Below are 19,693 nucleotides of genomic sequence, written 5' to 3'. Positions count from 1 at the left end.
GGTGCTGGGATTAAAGGCGCATGCTACCACCACTAGGAGTCACAATTTCTTGTTTGGTCCTATAGAAGGAACCCAGGGCCTTAGCATGTGATGAGTCTCTGGTCTCTGCCACTGTGACCTTATTTGAAGAAACAACTTCACAGCTGTAACTAAGGGTCTGAGTATGGCATCCTCCTGGCTTAGGAGGGGCCCCACATTCAATGGCAAGTGTTCCTACAAGAAGAGAGAGGGCTAGAGTTGTGATCAGAGTGGCATGTCCACAAGCCAAGAACATCTTGGCACAACCAGAAGTTGAAGGAAGCAGAGGTTCTCCGTAAAAGCTTCAATAAAAGGCCTGGTCTGAGCCGGGCGGTGGTGGCCCACGCCTTTAATCCCAGCACTCGGGAGGCAGAGACAGGCGGATCTCTGTGAGTTCGAGGCCAGCCTGGGCTACCAAGTGAGTCCCAGGAAAGGCGCAAAGCTACACAGAGAAACCCTGTCTTGAAAAAAAAAAAAAAGGGCCTGGTCTGCCCACCCATAGATCAGAGTTCCAGCTTCCAAAGCTGGGAGAAAATACTACTTCCGGAGGCAGTGGTAATGTTAGGACAGCCCTTGTGTAGCAGAACACCTGCTGTGGAAAGCCCTTGTAATAAAGGGAGAGAGTGGCTGGAGAGACCGCTCAGTTAAGGACAGGTTCTGCTTTTCCAGAGGACCTGAGTTCAATTCCCACCTACATCAGGTGGCACACAACCACCTGGGACTCCAGTGCCCGGGATCAGACGCCTCTGGCCTCTGAGGGCATCTGCACTAATTTCATGCACAGGCCCACACACAGACAAGCACAAGCCATTTTAAAAATTAAAAAAAAAAAAAAAAAAAAAAAAAGGAGGAAACTGGTGTCCCCCACAGAGGTATTCAGGTCCTACTTGTCCTTGACCTCGGAGCACATGGAGGCTGTTTATGGCATATTGTGGGTCTGACTAGCCCAGCATGTATGAATATCCCACGGAGAAGCCTACTTTATAAGTTAATGGTAATATTTGCCAAAAGAACTAAGGATCGCCGGGCGGTGGTGGCATACGCCTTTAATCCCAGCACTCGGGAGGCAGAGACAGGCGGATCGCTGTGACTTCAAGGCCAGCCTGGGCTACCAAGTGAGCTCCAGGAAAGGCACAAAACTACGCAGAGAAACCCTGTCTCAAAAAACCAAAAAAAAAAAAAAAAAAAGAACTAAGGATCAACAAATGGCTTTGCTGGTAAAGGCACCTGCCATGCAGACTGTTCCCAGAGCCCGGATAAAAATCTGTGGTGGCTCCAGTTTGTAATCCTAGTCTTCTTGGACTGGGAGGCACAGATGGGAGAGTTGACCTGAAGCTCCTGTGACAGCTGGCCTGGAGCATTCAGCAGGGCAGAGACAGCAAGAGAGACCATTGCCGAGGTAGGAGGAGGACCGGTAAGATGAGGTAGTGCAGTCGTGTGAGTGCATTTGGAGCCAGACTTTAGGACCTGAGTTCAATCCCTGGGACCCACGCGGGAGAAGAAGAGAGCCAACTCCCACCAGATGCCCTCTGTTGCAGAATATTGGTACACTGTGTGGAGATGTGTTGCTGTGATTGGTGTAATAAAGACCTGAACGGCCAATAGCTAGGCAGGAGAGAATAGGCAGGATTTCTGGGGAGATGCTGGGGAGACACTGAAGACGTCAGACATACAGTACAGAGTAGAGGTAACCGAGCAATGTGGCAGGATGTAGATTAATAAAGCAGGTTAATTTGAGTTATAAGAGCTAGTGAGACAAGCCTAGACTAATGGCCAAGCGTTCATAATTAATAAGAAGTCTCCGTGTCATTATTGGGGAGCTGCCCGTCCCACAAAATAAAGTCCCACTGCATTTGAGAAGGTTGGTACAGTCCTGACCTCCACATGAGTACTGTGGCACCCATGCACACTCCCCTCAATAAATAAAAATAAAATACATGGAGGGGCTGTGAAAACAGCTCATGGTTAAGATCACTTGCTGCTCTTCCAGAGCTGAGGTTGGTTTCTAGCCCCCAAGTCAAGGGGCTCACAAGTTCCAGGTGAGCTGATGCCCTCTACTGGCCTCTAGGGGTACCTGCATCTGTGTGTACATACTCTCACGCAAATACACATAATTAAAAATATTTTTTTTTTGGGGGGGGCGCTGGAGAGATGGTTCAGAGGTTAAGAGCACTGGCTGTTCTCCCAGAGGTCCTGAGTTCAATTCCCAGCAACCACATGGTGGCTCACGACCATCTGTAATGAGATCTGGCACCCCTCTTCTATATACTAAATAAATAAATAAATCTTTTTAAAAAATGAGATCTGGTGCCCTCTTCTGGCAAACAGGCATATTGTATACATAATAAATAAATAATAAAAATAATTGTTTTTGAAATAGATGGGAGAATCCACACATGTGCTGTGAAAAACTATTGTTCTGTGTATGTTTTTTCCAGAAAGGGTTTCTCTGTGTAGCACTGGTTGTCCTGGGATTCACTCTGTCGACCAGGCTGGCCTCAGACTCAGAGATCCTCCTGCCTCTGCCTCCTGAGAGCCGGGATTAAAGGTGTGCGCCACCACCGCCTGGCATAGGGTGTGATCTTATACATAGAATACTCCAAGGATTCTAACCACATGCTATTAGAGCTAATGAGCAAGTTTGGGAAAGTTGAAGCACGTAAGATCCACACATGAAAACTGGTTGTATCTCTACGCACCAGTGCAGGAGAGGCGAGAAGGCTCACAAGGATGGAGCAGGGGCAGGTTCTACACGAAGACTCGGCCAGTGTATTGCAACTAAAGTTCACCTAATTACCATCATATATCTCTTGGGTTCAGTACCTGGAACCCACGTAAAGGTAGAGAGAACCGACTCTATGAAGCCGTCCTCTGCTCTCCACACCTGTGCTGTGGTTTGCTGGTTGCTAGTATACACGATAATAACTTCTTTAGAAATTCAAACCTAAAATAAGACGCTTGCAGGGGACAGAGGACCAGCTCAGTGGTTAAGACCACTGACTGCTCTTGCAGAGAACCAGGGTTCAGATGCCAGCACCCATGTTAGGTGGCTCACAACGACCTGTAAGTGCAGCTCCAGGGGAGCTGACACTCTCCTAGCTTCCTCAGGCCCTAGCACTCATGTACCAGTACCCACTCACAGACATGCTCATAATTAAAAATAAAAAAATTCCTTTCGCTGGGCGGTGGTGGCACACGCCTTCAGTCCCAGCACTCGGGAGGCAGAGGCAGGCAGATCTCTGTGAGTTCGAGGCCAGCCTGGTCTACAGAGGACAGGCACCAAAACTACACAGAGAAACCCTGTCTTGAACAACCAAAAAAAATTTTTTTTCTTTCTTTAAAAAAAAAGGGGGGGGTAGAGAGATGGCTCAGAGGTTAAGAGCACTGGCTGTTCTTCCAGAGGTCCTGAGTTCAATTCCCAGCAACCACATGGTGGCTAACTACCATCTGTAAAAAAAAGTCCAAAAAGTCCAAAAACATAAAAGACAAGGTCTTTCATCCTGTAAAAAAAAAAAAAAAAAAAAAAAAAAAAAAAAAAAAAAGATTGCCAGGCGGTGGTGTACACGTTTTTTAATCCCAGCACTTGGGAGGCAGAGGCAGGATCTCTGTGAGTTTGAGGCCAGCCTGGTCTATGAGAGAGTTCTGGGACAGCTAGGACTACACAGAGAAACCTAGCCTTGGGGGAGGAAAAAGAAAGAAAGAAAGAAAGAAAGAAAGAAAGAAAGAAAGGAAGGAAGGAAGGAAGGAAGGAAGGAAGGAAGGAAGGAAGGAAGGAAAGAAGGAGGGAGGGAGGGAAGGAAGGAAGGAAGGAAGGAAGGAAGAAAGAAAGAAAGAAAGAAAGAAAGAAAGAAAGAAAGAAAGAAAGAAAGAAAGAAAGAAAGAAAGAAAGAAAAGGGTGAAGAGGTGGCTCAGAAGCCAAGTGCACTTAGTGTTGTAGCTGAAGACGGGAGTTTCCCAGCACCCACAGCAGCAGCTCACAAATGCCGTTAACTCCAGCACTAATGGATTCAATGCCCCCTTCTGGCCCCTGTGAGTACCTGCACACATGTGCACACATAAATCCCTTATCTATCTATCTATCTATCTATCTATCTATCTATCTATCTATCTATCTATTTATTTATTTTTGGTTTTTCGAGACAGGGTTTCTCTGTGTAGCTTTGCACCTGTCCTGGAACTCACTTGTTAGCCCAGGCTGGCCTCAAACTCACAGAGATCCGCCTGGCTCTGCCTCCCGAGGGCTGGGATTAAAGGTGTGTGCCACCACCGCCCGGCTATAAATCCTTTTTTAAAATTCAGTTTTTATATACAGGTGTTTGTGTGTATATAAATTTACCACCTATGTGCAGCATCAGTAGAGGCCAGAAGAGGGCGTCAGATTCCCTGAAACTGGAGTTACAGATGGTTGTGAGTCACCATGTGGGTCCTGGGAATCACACCTCGTTCTTTAGAAAAGCAGCCAATGCTCTTAACCACTAAGCCATCTCCAGCCCCAAAATCAATCTTAAAAAGAAAAGATGATCCCACTTACAATATCAGAAAGGAAATACTAAATGGGTGTGGTTCTGGGTGTCCAGCCCACTGGTCACCAGAGGCTTGGTTGAGGTCAGGGATTTGCGGTTGCCCTGAAAACCACAACGAGACACTGTCTCAACAACAAAACAAGACCCCCCAAAACCAGAACAATAGTGACTGGAGAGCTGGCTCAGTGGTTAAAAGCAACATCTGCTCCTGCAGAGGACTGGAGTTTGGTTCCCAGCACCCATGTTCGGTAGCTCACAACTTCCTATAACTCCGACTCCAAGGGCATCCAACTCTTCTGGCTTCCATGACACCTGCTCTTATGTACACACGTCCATATAGACACACAACACACAAACATCCGCAATTAGAGATAAATATTTAAAAACACTTAAACCTGTAGAAATAAAAACAAAACTCATTGAGATGAAAGGAGTTAAGCTTGAAATAAGTGGAAAGACATCTTTGCCAGATGTGACTCATGTCTGTAGTCCAGCACTTGGGAGGCTGAGGCAGGAGGATTGTGAGGTTGAAACCATCCTTGGATATATAGAGAGTTCCGAGTTGGCTTGTAGTAAAATGAAAATTATGCCTCAAAATAAAATGAAATAGCTGAGCTAAGTGCTGCAATCTCAGGAGGACTGACATAAGTTTAAGGCCAGCCAGAGCCATGTAATAAGACCCTGCCTCAAGGGGGAAAAAAAAAAAAGAAGCTGGGCTGTGGCGGCACACGCCTTTAATCCTAGCAATAGGGAGGCAGAGGCAGGTGGATCTCTGTGAATTCGAGACCAGCCTGGTCTACAAAAGAGAGTTTCAGGACAGTCAGGGCTACATAGTGAGACACTGTCTCACAACAAGAAACAAATGGGGCAGGAGAGATGGCTCAGTGGTTAAGAGCACTGCCTGTTTTTCCAGAGGTCCTGAGTTCAATTCCCAGCACCCACATGGCAGCTCACAGCTGTCTGTAACTCCAGTTCCAGGGCATCCGACACCCTACACAGACATACATACAGGCAAAACACCAATGCACAGAAAATTAAAAACCAAACCCCTAAATGTGTATTTCCGTGAGGAGTATATGCCTGAGCATCTATGTGTGACGCACCGAGTGCTTGCAAGTGCCTTTGGAGGCTAGAAGAGGGTGTTAGAACGACTGGATCTCACACAAGAGCTGTGAGTTAGGTGATGGAGGTGCTGGGAGCTAAACTCAGGCCCTCTGGCAGAGCAGAGTGCCCTCAGCCCATAAGCCACTTCTCCAGCCCATACTCACACTTGTTGATTCCAGTACAGTGACAGAGATTGGAAGAGTGTGATGCTGGTGGAGGACAGATAAACGCATCGAACGATGAACCAGGTCGGATTTAGAGTCCAAAACCTCGTGTGGGGAAAAGGATATTCTTTTTAACAAGAGTTACTGGGGCAGTAATCTGAGGAGGCAAATAAATTCAAAGTCGCCTTATGCCACACATAAAAAATCGGCAAACACAGATACATAGATGAGTTACGTAAACGTAAGATTGCAACATCTGAGGACTTTAGAGAAAACGCAGGGTGGAATTCTTTGAGATCTTGACTAGACATTCCAGAAGTACAAGTCATTAAAGGAAAAATAATTGAACTTCATAAAAAACTTAAAACCTGGTAAGGGCTGGAGAGATGGCTCAGTGGATAAGAGCACTGGTTGCTCTTGCAGAGGACCTGCAAGATTTTCAACAGCACACGGTGGCTCAGAACCTTCTGTAACTCCAGTTCCTGGGGATCTGAAACTTTCTTTTTATCTCCCCTGGCACCAGAAAACACACACACATAGACACACACACACACACACACACACACACACACACACACACACATAGACATACATGCAGGCAAAACACCAAGACACATGAAATACAATAAATAAGTTTTGTTTAAAAAAAAGTTTTTAAGCTGGGTGGTGGTGGTGCACACCTTTAGTCCCAGCACTCGGGAGGCAGAGCCAGGTGGATCTCTGTGAGTTCGAGGCCAGCCTGGTCTACAGAGTGAGTTCCAGGACAGGCACCAAAACTACACAGAGAAACCCTGTCTCAAAAAACAAAAGACAAACAAAAAACCCAACCTTAATCGGTTTAGGAGAGGGTTCGGTAGGTACAAGTTCACCGTGCAAACATAAGGACCTAAGTTTGGATCTCCACCACCAGGTAAAAGCTTCGTGTGTCCATATGTGCTTGGATCTCCAGCACTGGGAACAGGAACAGGTGGGTCCCAGGGGCTGGACGCCTAGCCAGCCTGCTGTCAAAGTGAGCTCAATGAGAGAGCCAGCTGAAGGAGTGAGGCAGCATGGGCCAGAGCAAGACTCCTGCCGCCCTCTGCTGGTCTCTTATGTACATGCACAGGCGTGCGCATTCTTGCATACCTGTACACACACACACACACACACACACACACACACAATCAGGAAAAATCTCAGGGTCTAAGGATGTGGCTCAGGAAAGTGCTTGTCTAACACGGATGATGCTCTGGGTTCCATCCCCAGGACCATATGGTGGTACACATTTGTAATCCCGACACTTAGGAGATGTCTATACGAGGGTCCTAACATTCAGGTTCATTTACAGCTATACGATTGAGCTTGAGGACCTCCTGGGATACATTACACTGTGTCTCAAAATCAAAAATAAACAAACAGGGGTTGGACAGGCAGCTTAAAGGTTAAGAGCACCGGCTGCTCTTCCAGAGGACCCGGGTTCAATTCTCAGCACCCACATGGCAGCTCACAACTGTAACTTCAGTTCCAGGGGATCCAACATGAAGGCAAGACACCAATGCACAAAGAATAAATAAAATTTAAAAATAAATAAAAACAAACAGCAAGCCGGGCGGTGGTGGCGCACGCCTTTAATCCCAGCACTCGGGAGGCAGAGCCAGGCGGATCTCTGTGAGTTCGAGGCCAGCCTGGGCTACCAAGTGAGTCCCAGGAAAGGCGCAAAGCTACACAGAGAAACCCTGTCTCGAAAAACCAAAAAAAAAAAAAAAAAAAAAAAAAAAAAAAAACAAACAGCAAAACTTGTGGTTGGGGGAGGGGTGTAGTTCAGTCCAGAAGCACATGCTAAGCATGTGTGAAGCTCTAGGTTCAATCCCCAACACCACCAAAGGAAAAAATGTTTTAAAAACTCCTTTTTTGTCTACTTGAATTAAAGAACACGAGACTACGAATCTGAGCAGAGTGGCTGAGGCAGGGGGATTGCTTCAAGTTCCAGGCAAATAGGAGGGAAAATAACAACAATAAAAAACCAGGCAAATGATATTTGGTACCTTGGTACATGCTGGCTGTTTCAACTGCTTGGGAGTTTGAAATTTAAGGCTTGGCAGGGCAACATAATAAACAAAACAATAAAACACAGCAAAGCAGGCTAGGCACTGTGGCGCACGCCTTTAATCCCAGCACTCTGGAGGTAGAGGCAGGAGGATATTTGTGAGTTCCAGGCCAGCAGACTTTACATTGCAAGCTAGCCAGGGGATACACTGTGAGATCCTTAAAAAAAGAAAAGAAAAGAGTCAAGGATCTCACTGATGAATTTCTGTGAGTTCATTCATTATGAATTGAAATTGTCCTATTCTGGACCCGGTTCCGTTTAAACACATTATTAGAATTAATTTCATGCTGTGTTCTGCTTCCAAAAATTGACTACGAAGACATTTCAAATTATGTATGTGGCTTGACTTATGTTTCTATCAGCCATTGTAGGTAGAATGGGTAGCATTCCGTTTCTTTAAGATAAAATGTCACCAAGAAGCGTCTGCCAGAGCAAGTCTAAGGCTGATGGCAGGGTGCCGCCGATGAAGCGGGGGTGAGGGGGAAGAGGCGGTCCCCTCCCCTGCTCCTGTAGTCCCAAAGGGAGGGGAGAGTAAGGTGGTGGTCCCTTTTTATTCTCTAGCGGAGACGCTGACGCCGATGTCACCAGATTCACAGATCATGTCTAAATATGACTAATGAAGAAAAAAAAAAAATCCCAACCCCAACCAACCTGCAAACCATGGCGATTAAAAACAACAAAAAAAGGGTGGGTGTTTTATGTAATTTGATGAGCATTACTATTCAGGCAGAACTCCAAAATATAGTACCTTCGGAAGGTTATTCATCAGATCCCAAATACGATGGGTGACGACATTTCAGTCAGTTCCTAGGATGGGTGGGGGCGTGTATGGGGCGGGGTGGGGGCAAGGTGGGGGAGAAGGGGGGCCCCCCTCAAAAAAAATGGAGTGTAAACTCCGGGGAGCCGAAACTTTGCCAAGTTCATCCTTGCATCCTTAGCATCTAGAACCGAGTCTGGCACACAGTAGGTGCCCCCTTAAAATATCCCCAAGAGTTCGTGCGCCAAATTGCCGTGGCGGATGCGAGGGCGAATTTGCTGGAGGAGGAGGAGGAGGAGGAGGCGTCTCTCCATCCAGCTTTTGTCAGTCTCAAAGGAATCTTGGGATCCCAAAGGGTTAAAAAAAAAAAAAAAAGCCCACTTAATCCAGGCAGAGACGTGACATTTTTTTTTTTTTTTTTTTGTTTCCTTTCCGAAATAAATGTCAAGAATGGGTTATTCTAATTCTGGGACAGAGCCAGACGTGGGGCATCTGGAATGATCTACGTGCATCGAAAAAAATAAATAAATATATAAATAAAGCACACACACACACACACACACACCCCAAACCACCCCAAAACCAAACCAAACCAACAACAACAACAACAAAAACCCCAATCGCCACCATCATTTTCTCCAGGTAATTTTCCACCCCTGCCCCCACAGCCAAGAGACACAGGGTGGGGAAGAAAAAACAAAACAAAAAAACCCCACAAAAGTACTTCTTCTTCCATCCTGCCTGCCTGGCTGTTTCAGAAAGAGGAAGGAGCGGGCCAATGAGCGGCGCGCGGGAGGCCGGGGCGCGGCGGGGGCGCCGCGGGGACCGCAGCCCCCCAAACTTTGGCAAGTTGCGGGCGGCGGCGGCGGCGCAGCAGTGGCGGCGGCGGTGGCGGCGGCGGCGGCGCGGGGCGCGGCCGCGGGAGGAGCCGCCCCTCGACGCCCGCCGGCCCCCCTCGCTCCCTCCCCTCTCCTCCCCTCGGTCCGTCCCTCCCTCCCTCCCTCCCTCCCTCCCTCCCTCCCGGGCCGGGCCGGGCCCAGCACCGCGGCTCGGCTCAAAGTTTGCGGCCGCCCCTGCGCCGCGCGCCCGATGGATGGGTGATCGACTGCGGCGGCGGCAGGGTGAGCGACGGCCATATTTGCCGGCGCGGCCCGAGCCGGCGGCAACAAAAAGTGCGCGGGCGCCCGGTGGGCGCTCGGACGGCCGCGGGGACGTGGGGCCGCCCGGCCCGGGCCTCCTCGGCTCCGGCCTCGGCTTCTTCGCCGCCGCCACCGCGGTAAGCAAGGCGCCGCGCTCGCGGCCTGGCCCGAGCGGCTCGGCTCGGCACGGCCCGGCCCGGCCCGGCGCGCCCGCCGCCCGCGGGGATGTCGTACAAGCCGAACTTGACCGCGCACATGCCCGCCGCCGCCGCCGCCGCCCTCAACGCCGGTGAGTGAGCGCGGGCCCGAGCCAGCCAGCCAGCGAGCGAGCGCGCGCGCCCGCCGCCAAGTGTGCGCCGCCAAGTTGGGGGGCTCGCGCCGCCGGCCGCGGACCGGGGCTCCCCCTCCCGTACCCCCGTCTCCCCGTTTCCCCGTCCTCCCCACACCGAGTCCCGCGGTGCCCGAGCCGGCGAGCCTGCTGAGGGTGTGTGTGGGGTGTGTGGATGTCCCGGGCCGGGGCAGCGCGGACGCCGCCGCCGCCGTCTCCGTCTCAGTCGCCCCGCCGCCATGATCCCGTCTCCCGCGCCGCCAAAGTTGGCGGTGCGCGCCTGGCGCTCGGCGGGGCTGCGGCCCGGGCCCGGGGTGCGAGCGGCGGCGGAGCGGCGGCGGGTGGCGGGGAAGCGAGGGCGCGGGCGGCCGGGCGAAGAAGGCTTTTTTATTTTCCTCCTCTCAGCTCCCCCTCTTTTATTTTTTTTTTGCTCCTTTCCTTAGGATTTTTTGGGGCGGCTCGGCGAGGGCCCCTGCCGGCGGGAGGCGGGAGCGGCCGGGGCTGCGCGGGGCGCCGAGGGTCGGTGGATGGAGCGGGACCGGCCGGGGCCCGGGTCGCGGGCGGCGGGGTGGGCAGGGGCCGCGGTCTGGGTGGAGGCCGGGCGGGAGCGGCTCCTGGTGTCGTCCTCCCCCCGCCTCCAGCTCCCCGCCACCCCCAGGCCCTCGGGAGACCCCCGGGGAGAAGTTGAAGTGCCGGGGCCTCCCACCTCCGAGTCCCCACGTGGGTACGCGTCGCAGAAGCCCGGGAGGGGAACCGGGTCTCCCTTCTCCGCCGGGAAACTCCTGCAAAGTTCCCAGGCTGCTTTCGGCGGTGCCCCCGGGGCTAATGAGCCCCGGGACCCCGGGGGATCCGGGAGAGGGGTGTGAGACGGTGGCATTCCTGGGTGACCGGCTTTGTGCCCTCTCCAGGACACCCCCTAGACGTTTGGCTGTGAACAGATCGCTCCCCCCCACCCCAAAACAGATGCGAGGTGGGAAGGGCAGGAGAGCCAAGGCCTCCTGGGCGAGTTGGGGTCCGAGTTGGTTATGTGGTCGCTGTGAGTCTAGCATACCACCCATGTTGGCACTTGCAACTTGTGTGTGTGTGTGTCTTGTGTTGAAATGTTGATTTCCAGAACTCCAAAAATTAACACCCCCCCCCCCCCCGGGACCATGAAAAGCCCTGGACATGTGTTTTAAACTACTTGGACACCGGATGCTCTTTGGGATTTGGGAAAGGTTGAGGTTTAGGGTGCCAGCTCGGGAGAGTTGGAACGCTCACACGTGGGCACAGAGCCTCCCCCCAAAAAGCATGCAGCCACTGTATCACCTCAAACGGTGTCACCCCCTTTGGGTGACAGGCTTTGTTGGCAGGTAGGATCTTTTTTTTTTTTTGTCTCCCAGCCTCCTTGGTCAGCGTCTAGGATGGAAGGGCTGTGGGGTTGCGTTGTCTGGCTGTGGGACGCCCGAGACAGGCTCGATCTGGGAAGAGGTGCCCCAAGGGTCTTCACCTGGGACCTTTGGGGGTTGTGGGTCACAGTGGCAGGCAGCCCCTGGGACTCGGAAGCCCTGGTCTGGGCTTGCTGGCACCTGCGTTCAGCTCAAGTTCTTGTTCTAATGGGGCACGGCGGGAGGCGTACCGGGCTCTCCAGGTGCCCGGCATTTTGGCGGGGGCCCGCCCGCCCGCCCGCCGGTATTACTTTGCAGAAAGCCCTGCCATCTGCATCCAAGATGGACTCTCACAGTGGCTCCTCCGCCTTCCCTGTCATCATCCCTCACGCCCTCCAGCCCTGCCTCCTGCTCACTGAGTTGCCAAGCTGCGGCCTGGCCGGCGGTGGCAGTGGCGGAGTTAGACAAAGCCCCCGCCTCCCCCCGCCCCAGAGCCCCCCCCCATCCCCACCCCAGGCGCCCCAAGTGGCGGGAAGGCCGCCAGCTCCCCAGGCCCAGGCCGCTCTTTGTCTGGCGTGGGGGCGGGGAGCTGCGCCTGGCCCCAGGAGCTTCCTGGCCTCTGCCAAGCCCTCCCGGCTCTCTGCACACTGCGCTCATTGTCTGAGATGCTCCACACCGGCTGTGCTGACGTGGAGCCGCCTCCCTGGCCTCCCTCAGCCCAGGTGCCAGTGTCTTCGGGAAGGAGAGGGCCTGAGCGGAGGACCCTGCCATCACGACTCCGGGGGGGTGGGGGGGGGCTGATACCTTCCCCAACACTGAACATGGGGCTGGCTTTGACACAGGGTCAGTAAGGTTCCTCTCCACTCCTCCAGGGTGATGGAAAGCCAAGCTCGGAGGTATTGCTTGAGGTCCTTTCTTCTTCCTCCTCCTCTATCCCCCCCTCAGCCCCCTAATCCCATCCCCAACGCCATCAAATTGTAGGACACATCTTCTATTGGGGAGTGTGGCCTCAAACAGATGGGGAAACTGAGGCCCACAGGGCTTTGACAGAGTCCCACAGCCAGGAGTGGCACTGCTGGGGCAGACCCCCAAGTCCGGGAGAGACGATGTGCCAGGGAGGTGAGAAATGGTGAAAAGCGCGTGGGGAAGCAGAGGAGGTGCTCCTGGCCCTTCAAGGGTGGCCAGGCTACCTTGTATGTGGTGCCTGGGTCCTCCAAAGGCTCTATGATGGCACACCACCCCTTCAGCGTTTACCCCCCAGCCCTTCTGAGTCCAGAAAAGGCTTGACAACCTGGAATGGGCAGGATTGGAACTCACCTCCAGGCCTGTAAAGGAGCCATCTCTGAAGGCTGGGGAAGTGGAATTTGGCCATGGTGCTGAGGAGGCTAGGGTTGTTCAAGTTGGGTGGCACATCCCTAGTATGCTTTGCTCGGGAACCACTTCCATACTTGGTGCCTAAAGCTGGGTGTGCGTTCTGTACCTAGGGAAACGCTCCCAGTGCCGTCCCTGCTCGTGGAGAGACAGGTGTTGGGGTGTCAGCTTACCCACTTCCTGTGCAGTGTGGCTCACCCTGCAGCCAGGCCCTGGGATTCACTGCTCCTCCCGGCTCCCGCAAACCCAGCTCCTGGACTTACTTCCTCCTGCCCCTCCCCTCGCCCACACCAAGTGAGCAGCTGGTGACTTGGCCAGCCTGGCACCAGCTGTCCATCCCCGGGGCCAAGTCTGCAGAGCCCGCTGTGTGCGTGAGAGACAGTTTGGCTCTGGGGGCGGTGGTCAGGCAGCTGCCGAGGAGGACTAGGTAAATTCTCCATGGTTACTGCTGTTTGTAATTCGAAGGACATCCTTCCCCCGCCTAATGGCCACTTGGTTGCCATTATGGGTTTGCATGCTCCAGCCAGGGCTCCTCATTCCATATCCAGGGGATGACATTCTGTGCTGGGCTCCGGGCCCTGCTTTGTTCTGACTGCTGCACCTGGATAGTGTTCTCAAGTGCTCGATTCCATGCATGGGGTCTTCTGCCCCTCTCTTTGGAGTGCAGAATGCACGGTGTGTGTGTGTGTGTGTGTGTGTGTGTGTGTGTGTGTGTGTGTGTGTGTTGTGTAGACAGTGGGGAGTTCTTTGGAGAGGGCATGAGAGCCCAGAGGGCTTGCGGGGCTTGTCTGAGGCACAAAGGCTGCTCTCCAGACCTGCTTTGTGTGCGTGCAGGGCACCTGTCACCCTCCAGGGTTCTGTGCCTTGAGGTCTTTGCGGGTCTTCCTTGCTGTATTTGTCCAGCAGAGGTGGGTGCGTAGGAACACAGAGGTGGCAGTATATAAGGAATTCTAGCCCAGGTTAGACCAACCTTGGTAGTGAGTGGGAACTGGGATGGGGTCAGCAAGGATTAGGCTGGACACAGCTGTCAGCTTCAGTTTTGGCAGGGGTCTCTCTCTCTTTTGGAGTCCTGTGCATGGGCTGGGGAGGGCTGTGTCTTTTGAGGTCCTAGGTGTGTGGGGAGTGTCCCCCCCTTATGCACCTGGGTGTCTGGGCTGTGACCGTTAGAGGTTGAGCTGCGGTCTCTGACGTATAAATGGAGTTCAGAGGTGGGGGCCTGGATGGGGGCTGTTGCAGTAGCCAGTGCCCTGGGTACAGCTGTCCAAGGCTGGAGCTGTCTAAGGCTGGGGGTCGCCAACGTCTCCCTCTCTTTGCTGCAGGAAGCGTCCACTCGCCTTCTACGAGCATGGCGACATCCTCCCAGTACCGCCAGCTGCTGAGTGACTACGGGCCGCCATCACTAGGCTACACCCAGGTATGGGAGTGTGGGTGCTGGGAGGAGGGATTGAGGGGACAGAGGCGGGTCAGAGCGTCCCCATGCTCTCCTGTGATTCCCTAGCCAGGGCCGGGGCCTGACTCCCGTCCTTCACTTGCTGGATTAGAACGCAGGGCACTTGGGACCGTTTCAGGGGACATGAGGGGCGCAGGGAAGGGCCAGTGATCACTGGGCTGCTCAGGCCGCCAGGTCATGTCTCTGTGGGTTCTTTTGCGTATTTCCTGGGCAAGTAAGGTTCAGTTGGTGTTGGGCCTCTATGCTGTGACAGAGGAGTTGGGGACAGCATATTTGGAGCTGGTGATGAGTGTGGTCCCCAGTCATCTCCTTGGGTTATAACTGGTTCTATCCTTTATGAGACCATGACCCTCTTGGAGACCCAAATCTCTGATCACTCCATTGCAGTGACCCCAGGGTCATGCTCAGGAGGCAGCTGGCTGCTGCTGTATCTTCAGGTGGAATCCGCAGGAGGGACATGCTGTGTGCATGAAGGTGTTTTTGCAGCCCCGGTTGCCAACAGGAAAATTCCTTCTGTGGGCCAGACCTTTCGCCAGTGTTCCGGGGTTGCCGTGGAAGTCTCTCCTTGGCTAAGGAGGCTGTACACAACCTCCAGCCATGCCCCGACAGCCCATCCTGTCCCAGGAGGAGAAGGAGGCCCGGGCCCGGGAGCGGGACAGGCTGAAGAAGCGGAGGAGGCGGGAGGATGGGCTGAGGCGCAGCCTGGAGCGGCAGCGCAACGCCCTGGCCATGCGGCGCCGACGCTGGGAGAAGCGGGAGGCCAGGAGGCGCATGTGCCAGGAGGCCGAGCTCCAGGGCCTGGCCTGCAGGCTGGGTGGCCAGGCTTGGGAGTGGAGGCAGCAGAGGCGAGAGGAGCAGGCCAAAGCCCTGGACAGAGAGCTGGCCACCATGGTCCAGCTGCGGCAGGAGGAGGAGAGGCCTGAGCCAAGGCCTTCACTGATCTGGGTGCTTGTTCGGGCCATAGCCTGGAGATAAAGGCTGTCTGTGGGGAGGATGCGGGGTTTGATAAGTTTTCGCCCCACCCTGGATCCTTGGGGATTGTTGGGGTCCTCCCGTGGTGACCTCTGTCTCCCACTCATTGTGGACGCCTGACTCCCAGGAGGAATCCCTGTCTGCCTCGTGGATCCAGGTTCTCCCGTTACTCGTCACTTGGACAGCCAGATCTTTTGTCCCGTGTGGATGGGAAAATGGTTTTCTGGCTGGAGACTTGCATGTTTTCTGAGTTGGGGACACAAGGTGAGGGCCTCTGGCCCTAATTAGAGTTGTACCTATGGACTGTGCTCCAGCTGGAGCGGCCCTGGGAGCCCAAGGCTAGGCCACCTTCCCTCCACCCACGGGTGACCGACCATTGGGGCGGGACAGTCCATCTAAACCCTTGTTTTCTGGTCCTAGGGAACTGGAAATAGCCAGGTGCCTCAGAGTAAATATGCAGAGCTGCTGGCCATCATTGAGGAGCTGGGGAAAGAGATCAGACCCACGTATGCGGGGAGCAAGAGCGCCATGGAGAGACTAAAACGAGGTAAGCCAGGGACGTGGTTAGGAGTTTCAAGGTTGCCGTCACTGTTGAAGGACTTCTGAAGCCAAACATGCTGCTGAGGTACCTGTAGTCCCAGCTGCTTGGGAGGCTGAGGCAGGAGGATGACTTGAGCTAAGAGGTTTCCTAGAGGAAGCACTGGAGGTGGTCAGGGAAGGGCCTTTGACCCATTCCTGGTGCTGCAGATGTGTGTGCTGTTGGAGCTGCAGCAGGGGCAGCTGTAGGTGCGGCAGTTGGGAATGGGGTGGGGGCTCATGGGATTCTGAGAAGGGCAGCCTGGTGGTGGGCGCTCCTTACTCCTGTGCCTTGCCAGAGAGGCTCTGCTGGCCTAATGGAATTCTTTATCCCTGCAGCTTCCCCGGCCCGTGCTCCTGTGGGTCACACTGTAAGTCCGGGGCTTCAGAGGCTGTCCTCTGATCTGCGTAGGGAGCAGCTGGAGCGTCCTTTTTTTTCTTTTCCTCCTGGTTTTTCAAGGCATGATTTCTCTGTAAGTCCTAGCTGTCCTGGAACTCACTCTGTAGACCAGGCTGGCCTTGACTCAACGTGAGATCCATCTGCCTCTGCCTCCTGAGTGCTGGGATTAAAGGTGTGCACCACCATCACCTGACTGGATTTTTTTTGTTTTTAATTGTGGTAAAATATATGTAACACACAATTTAACATTTTAATAATTGAAGTTCACTCATATTATTGTATAGCCATCACACTATTTGTATCCAGAACCTTTTCTTTTATCTTAGAAAATTGAAAGTGTGCTCATTAAGTCACTGCCCCCACCACCCGTGAGATTCTTCAGTGACTGAAAAGGGAGAGTGATGTCACAGAAAGCAAGGGACTCAGGTGTGAGAGGTGGCAGGGATGCTGAGCAGTGTGCTGTCTCGTGACAGAGCTGCTGAGCCGGGAGGGTTCTATTTTAGAGGACAGAGGAGCCAGGGCTGTGGTTCATTCATGATCAAGAGGGACTTGGTTGATAAAAAAATCCTTACAGAATAAACCCGGGACAGAATGGAGATGGCCTGGACCTGTGGATCCCTGATCTGTGGCAGAAGGCCACACCGAAGTCAGACTTCCCAGCTATCATAGCCAGGCCAGCTGAGGAACAGGCTGTAGCTGAGCCAGACTTGGCCTGAGTTCACGGGATCTCTGTGAAGAAGGAGACTTGACTGGAGTAGACTGGGTACATACAGGGACAGGACTGGAGATGGGAACTGGCAGAATGAGAGATGGGATCCCTGGTGACATGATGCTGCTTCCACAGCAAAGGAAGGGAGACAATGCTGGGAACTGGAGAGCTGGTCCCAGATAGGGATTCTTGGGAAGATGGTAACCTGTGGAGTCTTACGCAGATTTGCCAGGGATTAATCCTATGTGGATGTGCCAAGTGGCCATTGCAGGACACATCCTGTGGGAGCTGCTGGCCCTACAAGAGTGAGGAAGACTTCAGGTCACCCTAGCCAACTGCCAAACCCATACAAGCTCATCACACCAGTGTGGAAACATTGAGGCTCCTAACAGTCTTGATTCTGCCATGAGAGTACTAAGATTGCAGTGTGAGGCACCGTGCCTGGGCACAGCATTGTGTTTCTTTTAAAGAGGGAAGAACTGTATGTTGCTGGCCTTGAACTCCTCGGTTCAAATGATCTTCCATCACAGCCTCCTGAGCAGCCTGGCCTTTGCAGGTGTTTGGATGTAGACCCTCTCTATTCCCCTCCAGAAGGAGGACTTTATGACTGGGGTTTAACCAGCAGGTCTTCTTCCTGCTCTGTGAATGGGCTGATGCCGTCTGTTTCTCTTACAGGCATCATTCATGCCCGAAGCCTGGTTCGGGAGTGCTTGGCTGAAACGGAACGGAATGCCAGGTCCTAGCCCCTGGCCAATGTGAAGGCCCATCTCGCCACCCCATGGAGATGAGAGGCTTTGTTCAAGATGGCAGTAGCTTTCCTGCCTTGGTCCTTAAGCTCTGAACCCACATTCAGAAGATTGGAAGACATTTGCAGTTACTGATGATGTGCATTTTAAGTAGTTAGGAACGATCCAGCTCTTTTTTTTCCAAGCATTGATTTGAAAGATGTTTGTGAAGCCACTTCACAGCAAGCTATTGTTTGCCCCCAAATCCCAGTGTCCCCTTTAATCTCCCTTTGGATACATTTGCCATTTGCATCACCCCAGTTGACTTCCTGTCCATGCGCTCACCTGCCTCTGGGGACTCCAGTGCAAACCACCGCGTGTTTGCTTAGTAGCTGGCCGGCCTGTGTGCAGTGTAGACCCTGCTTCACGAGCTTCTCTGCTTACGCGTTTGCATGACTGAGTGCTTTGAAGTCAGTCTCAAAAGTGCGCAAGTTATAAATACAGAAGAAAGAGCAATCTACCCAGCCTACCAAGCGCCCTGCAAATGTCCATTCTGAGACTGTAGATCTCAGTTCCGTGTTTACTGTGAGACGATCACAACATCTGGAAGAAAACGACTGAAACTTGCATCTTTGTATTTATTACTTGATGTAATAAAGCTTATTTTCATTAACAGTTTGTATTAAGATGTGGGGCCCTTGGGGTCTTAAGTACTTGTTTTTCTTTGGGGGAGGGCAGAGCCTTGCTAATTAATTATAAGTGATGCTGGCCTTGAACTCACAATCCTTGCCTTGGTTCCCCAGTGTTGGGGTCACTGTTGAAGCTCCTGAGGGAGGGCTTGGAGATGTCTGCTAAGGACATTTCCTGTCTGGCCCGGAGGCATCTCCTGTGAGGATACCACTAGCAGAGCCGGCTTCCATCTCGAGGATGACGGAGACTCACAGTGTGGAGTTCAAGTGCGCACGGCAGCAGTGTGCCTGTCTTGGAGACCTGCTGCTCCTCCGCCATCCAGCAGGTAGGTGCTCCAAGGGTCTCCTTTTGCTGGCCAGTGTGGCTCACTCCTGTAGTCCCAGAACTCGGGAGACAGAGGCAGGAGGATCACATACTTTGTGCCAGTCAGGGCTACATATTGAGGCACTGCTTAAAAAGAAGAGTATTTTTTCGTAATGTGATACACTCTGGTGCTGAGGAAAGTGAGTCGTGCTTGGATGGATTGAGTTACTGTGCCCCCCCCCCCCCCCCCCAGTATGTACCAGGGCTTGGGAGTCGTCGCGTGTGAAAACTGACCCGGCACCAGGCTTTGCTCTGAGCTGGATGAAGACAAGTGTAGGATGTACAGTCAGTGTTGTGGGTGAGAAGCAAAGAGCCCAGCCAGTCACAAAGTTCAAAGGCTGGTGGAGGGGCCATGGGCTTTGCTGCATCTCCATGGCAGAGCATCTCCATCTCCAGAGTGCAAAAGGAGACAGGGAGGCTGCTCTTCCTGGCTACAGCCCCAAATTTGCCTTCCTCTGAGTTTCTTCTGGCACTTTCCGTAACTCCCTGCTCAAGGGAGCCTGATACAGGAAGGACCTGTGTGTAACAAAAAGGGGATCCCTGCTTGGAGCGCCCCAGGCAACAGCTTCCAGATGTATGCAGTGCAGTGTGTCCAGCCTAGAACAGTTCCCCCACCCCAACAAACCCCCACACACAGGTGAGGCAGGTAACAGTGAGCCTCACCTCACAGTATTTTCCCTATCTGTAGAGATTTTCCCCCCGAGACAGGGTCTCACTGTTCCGGAACTCAGAGATGAGGCCTGCCTCTGCCTCTTAACAGCTGGGATTAAAGATGGGTACCACCTCTGGAATTCTAACAGGGAAAACGAAACAAATGAAAAACCACCTGTAGCTTTGTGTGGTGGTGCACGCCAGTAATCCTTGAAATTGGGGGAGGCAGAGACAGGAGGATCATGAGTTCAAGGCCAGCCTGGGCTAAATGAGACCTCAACTCCAAAAACAAAAAGACAG

General features: G+C 53.0%; 1 protein-coding gene across 3 annotated transcripts; it reads left to right on the top strand.

The window, feature by feature from the left end:
* Positions 1-9,669: 9,669 nt before the first annotated feature.
* Cdk2ap1 (cyclin dependent kinase 2 associated protein 1) lies at positions 9,670-18,362 on the top strand. 3 transcript variants are annotated; one of them, XM_076560499.1, is made up of 4 exons: positions 9,670-10,080; positions 14,177-14,271; positions 15,700-15,826; positions 17,640-18,362. In XM_076560499.1, exons 1-4 carry the CDS (start codon positions 10,017-10,019, stop codon positions 17,705-17,707), a joined length of 354 nt encoding a protein of 117 aa, XP_076416614.1. In that variant the 5' UTR covers positions 9,670-10,016; the 3' UTR covers positions 17,708-18,362. The 3 variants fall into 3 exon arrangements, with proteins under 3 accessions (XP_076416614.1, XP_076416615.1, XP_042124131.1); XM_076560500.1 differs by lacking the exon at positions 9,670-10,080 and adding an exon at positions 10,120-10,275; XM_042268197.2 differs by lacking the exons at positions 9,670-10,080; positions 14,177-14,271 and adding an exon at positions 14,363-15,252.
* The last annotated feature ends 1,331 nt before the right edge of the window (positions 18,363-19,693 follow it).

Source organism: Peromyscus maniculatus, chromosome 23, assembly GCF_049852395.1.
Source record: "Peromyscus maniculatus bairdii isolate BWxNUB_F1_BW_parent chromosome 23, HU_Pman_BW_mat_3.1, whole genome shotgun sequence".
NCBI lineage: Eukaryota > Metazoa > Chordata > Mammalia > Rodentia > Cricetidae > Peromyscus > Peromyscus maniculatus.
Note: the sequence above shows the minus strand (reverse complement) of the source record. Positions and strands in the feature narration are given on the sequence as shown.